The 8,470-nt window shown below is 44.8% G+C and overlaps 1 protein-coding gene and 1 long non-coding RNA gene across 4 annotated transcripts in view; one reads left to right on the top strand and one right to left on the bottom strand.

The window, feature by feature from the left end:
* PEX26 (peroxisomal biogenesis factor 26) overlaps window positions 1-6,271 on the bottom strand; it is an 11,186-nt gene extending 4,915 nt beyond the window's left edge. The window contains exons 1-5 of one of the 3 annotated variants that reach the window (XM_058744292.1): window positions 6,134-6,271; window positions 5,642-5,937; window positions 4,176-4,316; window positions 3,406-3,701; window positions 1,625-1,771 (exon numbers count right to left, since the gene is read on the bottom strand). In XM_058744292.1, the coding sequence (XP_058600275.1) occupies window positions 1,625-1,771; window positions 3,406-3,701; window positions 4,176-4,316; window positions 5,642-5,856 (799 nt within the window). In that variant the 5' untranslated portion in view covers window positions 5,857-5,937; window positions 6,134-6,271. Of the gene's footprint in view, window positions 1-250; window positions 680-1,624; window positions 1,772-3,405; window positions 3,702-4,175; window positions 4,317-5,641 lie in introns of those variants that run through there. The other 2 variants (XM_058744293.1, XM_058744291.1) reach the window with 2 other exon arrangements.
* Window positions 6,272-6,432: 161 nt separating this feature from the next.
* LOC131484071 (uncharacterized) lies at window positions 6,433-7,979 on the top strand. Its single transcript, XR_009247999.1, has 2 exons — window positions 6,433-6,552; window positions 7,773-7,979. It is a non-coding gene; the product is annotated as an uncharacterized LOC131484071 (long non-coding RNA).
* The last annotated feature ends 491 nt before the right edge of the window (window positions 7,980-8,470 follow it).

The raw sequence follows: 8,470 nt of genomic DNA, 5'->3' as shown, positions 1-8,470 counted from the left end.
TTTAAAAAGAATAGGCAATTTTTTATTTTTTTTTTATTTTTTTTTTAATGTTTATTTATTTTTAACAGAGAGACAGAGCATGTGTGGGGGAGGGGCAGAGAGAGAGGGAGACAGAATCCGAAGCAGGCTTCAGGCTCCGAGCAGTCGGCACAGAGCCCGACGCGGGGCTCGAACTCACAGACTGCGAGATCATGACCTGATCCGAAGTCAGACGCTCAACCGACTGAGCCACCCAGGCGCCCCAAGAATAGGCAATTTTTTAAATAGACAAATTATTTGTGTGACCCTGGGCTAGTTACTCGTTTCCTGTGGTTCTTAGGTTTCTCAACCAAAAAAGAAAGAAAAAGAAAATGAAGCGACTAGAATAAGGGTTTCCAGTTTTTCCTGCAGTTTTAAAAGTTATAATTCTATAATCCTTAGAGTTATAACTCTAAGTTTAAATTCATGAGGAGAGTAGGTATTAGATTATAACTCACATAAAGTAACACACAAATACAAAAATCTAAAAGAGTGAGCTCCTAATCTTTGGCCCAACACTTAATTTTGAGGGATTAATCCTCAGGAAATAACCAGGGTTGTTCCCAAATAGCACTTAGAGAGTTTATCAGTCCCCGGATCAGTCTTAGTGCTGGGCATGGATCTTGCTTGGGATTCTTTCCATCTGCCTCTCACCCTCTCTCTAAAATAAAAAAAAAAGTAACTAAATAAAAGAAAAAGAGCAGGGCTTTTAAGAAAAAACACTGCAAAAAACAGAGTAAGAAATCATCAAGGGGTGCTGGGTGGCTCAGTTGATTAAGCATCTGACTTCAGCTCAGGTCATGATCTCATGGTTTGTGAGTTCAAGCCCCACGTCGGTGTCTGTGTTGACAGCTTGGAGCCTGGAGCCTGCTTCATATTCTGTGTCTCTCTCTCTCCCTGCCCCTCCCCAAACTCACATTCTGTCTCTCTCTCTCTCTCTCTCTCTCTCTCAATAATATATAAACATAAAACAAAAAAAAAAAAGAAATCATCAAAGTGTTCAACAATAGGGAACTGTGAATCAATTATGGAAGTTTCTATCAATTGGAATATTATTTAGCCATTGAAAGACGTTTTAAAGAATATTTATAACCTGCAAAATTGTACCTATATCCATAAAGAAAAAGACCGAAAGTATAGCCATTACAATGGCAAACTTTTAGGTGATTTCTGTTTTCTTTATACTTTTTTCTATTTTCCACATTTTCTAAAGTATACATGTATTTTATTTATAACTTAATACAATTTTTTTTAGATATGATGATTAGGAAAAAAATTTTTTTTTAATTCTGAGTTTCTAGTCAGAGTTCACCCCTGAATAAAGGAGATGACAATGACTCAGTCAACGTTCCAGGAGTCAACAGAGTAGAGGCAGTTTCCTCCATGAGGGATTGCTCTCATGGATTCCAGGGCTATTCTCTCCTAGGTGGGTTTGGCTGGATCTCAATGAGGCCCAACAATCCCTCCTCCCTATAGAAGAGACTTGGGGAGAAGTGGCCCAGGAGATAGATACCTCCGTTCCCAGGAGGCCTCCCACAAGCCCAGCCCCTATCCAACTGTCCCTTCCCCAGGAAGAGCGGGAGGGAAGACTGGCTTCATCACTTACCTGGATCAAACCTTACCACCAAGAGGCAGAGGATCAAGGCAGCCAGGAGGCTCTTTTTGAAGGGCAGGGAAAAGAAGTGGCTCACTGTAGAATCCCAAAGCCGGCGGAACAACATCAGTAGTGACAGGAACTTGTGGGAGAAGGAGCCTGGTCAGGGAGATAAAGCATAATTGCAGCATAAGTCACAGGAACCAGCTTCACTGATTCTGAGCTTTGAACTTGATTATGAGAGTCGAGCAAAAGGTAACAAGACTAGTTTACTCATGTAATTCATAAAGTGGTTCTAAAAGAAATTTTAAAAACTCCAAAATGTTTTGAGGACAGACAACATCACTAGAATATCATCTCCTTAGGAGAGACTTTGGACAGACAACACCTACTCAGCTGGGTAAACCTGGCATATTTGGTGTGTTTTTTTCAATAGACTCATAATTTTATAGCTTTCTTTATATTCTGGCCTAAGATATGTACAGAGAGTTACACAGAGCAATAGTTCTTGATGATCACATTAATACAGGAAAATGAAGTGCACTTAATACATATAGTGAAGAATTCAAAAGTCTTAAGTTCTAAATATAAACATGAACACCACCAGCCCAAGAACAAGTGGTGCCAAGTCCTGATAGAACACTCTGAACTTGCCATCAAACCCTTTTCCTAACCTTTCCTCCCCAGGAGATGGAGGGGCAGAGAGTCTGGGTAGTCACAGCTCATTCTTGAAGCCAACAACCTGTTGGCAAAGAAGTGATTCTATCTCAGAAGTTTCATGCTCATTAGCACACAAAGAAAAAACACTTTGGAGAACAGGATTACATTTAACTGAAGAACTTTCATAGAAAAAAAAAAAAAAGGATCAGACTTATTCTGTATATACCAAGAGAAAAATCAACGAACAGTACCTAAAAACTACCAGAAAAAAAAACTTAAATCCAGCATCAGGAAGAACTTCTCTACAGAACTCTTCACAGATGGAATGAGCTGCTTCTGGAGATAGTGGATTTTCAGTCCTTGTATAGACTAGATGATCACTTGAAAAGGAGATGAAAAGGATTCAAAGACCTGGCAAGGGTCTGGAGCAGAGGACTTTTAAAATCCCTTGTAACAAAACAACCCCCAAGCCCATACCCAACCCTGTGTAGGAACCCCTTGTATGATGCCAGCCAGGTGTATGATGCTGAGTCTTGAAGTGGCTCCCCTGTAAAAGCCATCTTGTGAAACTGCACTCTAATTGGCAGAGGTGGGCTGCCCCTTCGGGGGGACAGAGGTCACTGAAGAAGATACTCAAGAGATCTAGTAAATAAAGGCAGACAGCATACTGGGCAGTGGGGCCCAAGATGAAGGTAAGTCATTTTTATCTAAGTCAATTTACCAAGTTATTGTGTCAGCTTATTTTCCTTTTGGTATCCCACCACATACCTCAGCTGCATCTGTATTTGGGCCAGTCTTTAAAGGAGGAATAACATCCCACTCTGGCCAGCATGATAGAGACACGAGATCTAATGAAAGGACCCCAAGGAAAAGGTGGCTTTCAAGAAACAAGAGTTAAAGATTCTGAGACTCAGTGACACCTCCCTGTATGGAGACTCTCCTTCCACTGCCAACTACAGAGGGTCAGGGCTTGGCTTTTTTAATCAAATCAACAGGTTTCCTATTCTGCGATTTGGGAGTTACTCATACAAATAATTGCTCCCAAGCTCTTGGAAAAGTCATGATAAACCCCAAGGTCCAGGGGAAAGCTTACAACTCCACTTTACGGAGGGCATAGAAGGAGAATGTCCTACCTTCCTGGTTCAGCTTCTGGGCCTCCTCAGAGCCCAAGCATTGGTGTTTCTGCTGCTGCCTTGCCTTACTAATGGCCTGGAGTACGTCCAGCCGCTGTTCCTCACTGAAGCCTGAAGAGCCCACCACTAGCTCCTCAGCCTCCGACAAGCAGCCCAGGGGTAGCAGCACCCGCTGTAGGTGAAGTTCTGCCAAGGCTCTGTATTCTGGAAGGTCCTGATTGTCTGGGTCTTGCAGCCAGGCACTGACCACTTCTAGCACAGCTCCAGGCTCTTGCATTTTGCTGTATAAAAGAACACTGCAGCCCCAAATAATCCAATCCCCAAAAAAAGAACAGTTAGTGCTCCACGGTTGGTTTACCTCTCATAAACCACTACATTCTCCCACTCAACCCCTTCCCTGTTGTCCTCCCTAGGGGATGATGACATTGGTAAGAATTAGGAATTCCTAGGAAGTAGCAAGAAGCTCCCTCAGCTCTGACATATTCCAGTTGTATCACCCCTCTTCACATCTCCTATTCCCCTTTGTCCCCCTCCTCCTCTTTTCCTCTACCCAACATTCCCCCCTCCTCATCCTTTATCACTATGTTTTGAAGTCCGAAAAAAACCAAAAACCAAAAAACAAAACAAAAATAAAAACACAGGGAAAGAATCATATTTGGAAGGAAATGGTAGAGAAGGGCAAAAGAGAAGATATTAGGCACTGATTCAGAAAAGGACATGAATATCCTCTTGTTCCTGAACTGATCCAATGAGTCAGAACAATGACCTACCATAGCTCCAGGACTTTGGGGGGTAGCTTTTCAGGAACCTGGTAATATTGAAGAACCCAGGACAGGACTTCCCGCCACCGATTCATTTCTGCCAGGGCCTGGATCCCCACAATACACAGGGAGCACTTCACCTCCAAGGAGCTGTTGGCAGAAGAACTAGTTCAGGTTTTAAGAAGTGGTCCCCTTCTGTTTCCATTCTCACTTCCACCCTGGGACTGTTCCTCCCCAGCTCCCAACTTAGCAGTCATCACCTCTACCCTCCCCATTAGTATTCGGATTGAAATTACAACTGGTCTTGGAGCATCTGCATGGTTCCATCGGTTAAGCATCTGACTCGTGATTTTTGGCTCAGGTCATGATCTCAGGGCTCATGTGATTGAGCCCTACACCAGGCTCTGCGCTTACAGAGAGAAGCCTGCTTGGGATTTTCTCTCTCTCTCTTTCTCTCTCAAAAGTAAACTTAAAAAAAATGTTTTAAAAAATTACAACTGGTCTCATGAGCCCCAACACAGAGAAAACTGCCCTTTCCCCAGGAGTTCGATGTTCCTGAAAACCTCCTGGAGGCAAATCAACTGTTACCTAACACACATCTTTGCATCTAGGTGAAATCAGGGAAGGGGAAAGGGACAATGTGTAGCACAGATGTATAGGTGGAAAGAGAGCTGGAGCTAAGAGTTTGCTTAGTGACAAAATGGGCATGGAGCAAGGTTTCTGCCTAAATGTAGGTACAGGCACTTCACAACTGGCCTGTTGGCACCACCAAGTAAGGTGCCTCCAGGCGCCTGGAATAACAGTCTTCAGCATTTACTGCAACAAGCCCCTAACCAACCCCCTGAAAAAAGCCAGAGATCCCCAATTCATCCTTCTCTGGGGTCACCTTTGACAATTCTACCCATCACCTCCCCAGTATAGCCTATGTCAACATTATAACCCACAGAGAAATTATGCCCTCAAAAAGAGGCTGAGAGCATTTGAAACAGCAATGTAGGACCAAGCTTTTCTCCAGATTGGATTCTTTAATCCTATCAATCCTTCAACAGGATCAGGACACTACTCCTACTCTGAACTCCATTTCCATTCATCAGCCAAGGTCAAGTGAACAGCTTGGGGGAGAGGAGTATACCTAGGAGAGGACTTCCACCACCTGCTCGCTGAACCTGCTTACCGAAATAATTTGACAATACGCATTCTATCTTCCCAACATGCCATTCAACACTGGAACAGGGAAGCAAAGAACTGGCTGTGGGTTCTCACTAAGCTCTGTTGCACGACTTGACCACTTCTTCCTCATTGTGCAGTGCTTCAGTTTCCTCCTCTGTAGAATGGGCACACCAGCCTCTCAAAGAGGAACCACTAATGAAACCAAGGTGTAAGCCTCCTTGTGAGCAATCTGGGAAAGACAGAACTCCTAAGAGCTTTAGTCCCTCCCCAAGATCACCCGGAAATGAATGGAGCCCAGCACGTACGTGCCCGCATCAAGGTTGGCCAAGCTCGGCAAGGCGCGTTCACAGGTCTGCAGCGCCGCCCCGAAGTCCAGGTGTACAACTAAGAGGTCTGCCGCCTCCTCCAGCAGAACCACGGCTGCCGACGGGGCTGGGGCGGCACGCACAGGCTCACTGCTCCTCAGGGGCCCCCCGAGCCCCCTAAGGGGGGCTGCAGGTGTCGAGAAGTCACTCTTCATAGCCAGCCGGGGCTTAGGGCCTGTCTCCCCAGACGTCAGAGTGGCAGCCTCTCCGGGGACTCCGGGATATCCCGAGTCAGCCTGGGAGAAAAGGGACAGTCCTCATAACCTTGCCCACAACCTTTACCGAGGCCGAGTCCTGGAGAAGGAAAAGTTAGTGGCCATATCCAAGGCAACGGCTGGGCTGACTGGGCGGCTGCTCTAGCTCAAAACAGGTTGGCACATGGGGAACCAGTTTACACCATAGATTTGCAGAACAGCTGCATCCCTGCAATACCTGGATCTAGCTTCTCTGACCCCACGACATGTACTGATACCACCTTCGCCCCGGGGAGTACCGTTCCAGGTTCCGTTTTTATGAATAGAGCCGCTCACTGCAGGAGCGGGACGAGGGCGAGGACATCTTTCCGGCTTTCGCAGCTGCCTGCAGACTCGGAGCTTCCCGGCGGCGCGGAGGACTCTGGGAGCTGTAGTTCCCTGGCTCTCTGTTCAGTCGCCCTCTCGATGCAGATAGAGGAGCTCGGACTACAACTCCCAGCATGCCACGCCCCAGGAACTGCCTCTGTCCCCCGAGAACACAAACTCGCAAGGACGATTTGGGAAATTACAAAGCAGAGGCTGTGTTATGAGATGGGGAGCTCCCCTCATTAACCACTAACCAGCAGAAGCCGGACAGAAGAAATTCCAGTAATGGAGGTGAAATTACAAGCGGGCTTTTAATACTGAGCTTTCTCCAGGAATAACAATTCGAATATTAGGAAGTGGAGCAGGAAAAACACTGAAAAGAAACATCAGAGCTAGTCACTTTTCCTTCTATGTTCCTCCTTCCCAGGCATAGCTCACATTTATCCAGTGCTTATCCTAGCGCTATGCGAAACGCTTTGCGTGCAATCTCATTTAATCCTTCCCTCAACCCTGGGGGTTAGGAATACTGTTATCCCCATTGCACAGGTGAGGACATTGGAGACTATTTAAATAACTTGCTGAAGGTCACACAACGAATAGGTGGAAAATACAAAGTCAAAAAGACTCTTTTTGCCCAAAGACATATATTTAACCACTATTCTGTTCTGCAGGACAGGACTGAGTCTATGCTTTCTATTCAGAGAATTTACAATCATTGCCCAAGCAAGTTACATAAGCTCATTGAGCCTCATTGCTTCCTATAAGAGAGATATTCCTATAAAATAAAAACAAAGTCATACAGTGTGTAATGCAATTTATAGTGAAGTGCTAGAACAGAGCAGGTATTCAATAAATTATAGCTATAATAATAATTAATTTTATACAGATACATAAATTATATTTATTTGTGTATTCTGTGCTTTACCCAGACTTTGCTGAATTTATACTTCTCTCAGCTTTAGTTTCTCCTCAGCTCCTTACCTTTTCAACTCTTTGTAAAACTTCTCTAATTGTTTATTCCGCTGGTGATTAGATTAGAAAGTCCAGGCACAGGGCAAGTACCTATTTACACCATACATTCCCTTCCCTTGTCACTAGATATAGATATACCCATCTGCTGGGCTTTCAGCTCTCTGTAGAAAGTCTTCATGGAAAGCTGAAGCAGAAACATGAAATCCATCAGACTTCTGAGGAAAGAAAAGTATAGACCCCGTAACCATATAAGGTGATGAAGTCAGGACTTCACTTATTCCACAAATACTTTTGAACACCTACTAAGTGGTAGGCCCTGTTCTAAGTACTGAAGATCCCACAGTTAACCAAAGAGACAAAAATGTCTGTTTTGTGGAGTTTGTGCCATAGTGAAAGGAAACAAAATAAAAAATAAGTAAAATACAAACAGTAGTGTGTCAAATGATAATAAATGCTGAGGGGAAATAAGAAGAGTGATTGGGAGTGACAACAGTGGAGGGTTAGGTTCGATATCTACATTTAACTTTGTTTCCTAACAGGAAATCCAGTGGTGGGGACAAAGCAAAGAGAAAATGTGGACCTTCTGCTCAAGACTAGCTCATTCCCACACAGAAAACTCCAGAGGCAAGCAGAGATCCCTGGAAATTGTGGATCACAGTCTCAGAATGAAGTGACCAAAATGTTTTATCAGTTCTGCCTCAGATTTGATTATTACAGCACTGCAAATAAAAACCTTGTTCTCAGAACTGGGTTTAGAAGTCTTCCCTGAAAAATCAGGAAAGCAGTAGGAGCATCAGAAAATGGACTGGGGCTGGGGCGCCTGGGTGGCGCAGTCGGTTGAGCGTCTGACTTCAGCCAGGTCACGATCTCGCGGTCCGTGAGTTCGAGCCCCGCGTCAGGCTCTGGGCTGATGGCTCGGAGCCTGGAGCCTGTTTCCGATTCTGTGTCTCCCTCTCTCTCTGCCCCTCCCCCGTTCATGCTCTGTCTCTCTCTGTCCCAAAAATAAATTAAAAAATGTTAAAAAAAAAAAAAAATGGACTGGGGCTGGCCTAGACAGGTTGAGACCTCCTCTCTTCACTTCCAGGAGCACCACTTCAGATTGCTTCCTTGAAAAGGTTCCTTCCTTAAGGGTCGCCTGGTGCTCAGTCGGTTAAGTATCTGACTCTTGATTTCAGCTCAGGTCATGATTTCAGGGTCTTAAGATCAAGCCCTGTGTCGGGCTCTGCACTGACAGTGC

This window comes from Neofelis nebulosa, chromosome 8, assembly GCF_028018385.1.
Source record: "Neofelis nebulosa isolate mNeoNeb1 chromosome 8, mNeoNeb1.pri, whole genome shotgun sequence".
In the NCBI taxonomy this organism is placed as follows: Eukaryota; Metazoa; Chordata; class Mammalia; order Carnivora; family Felidae; genus Neofelis; species Neofelis nebulosa.
The sequence above is the reverse complement of the archived record's forward strand: the minus strand, read 5'-3'. Positions and strand labels throughout refer to the sequence as shown.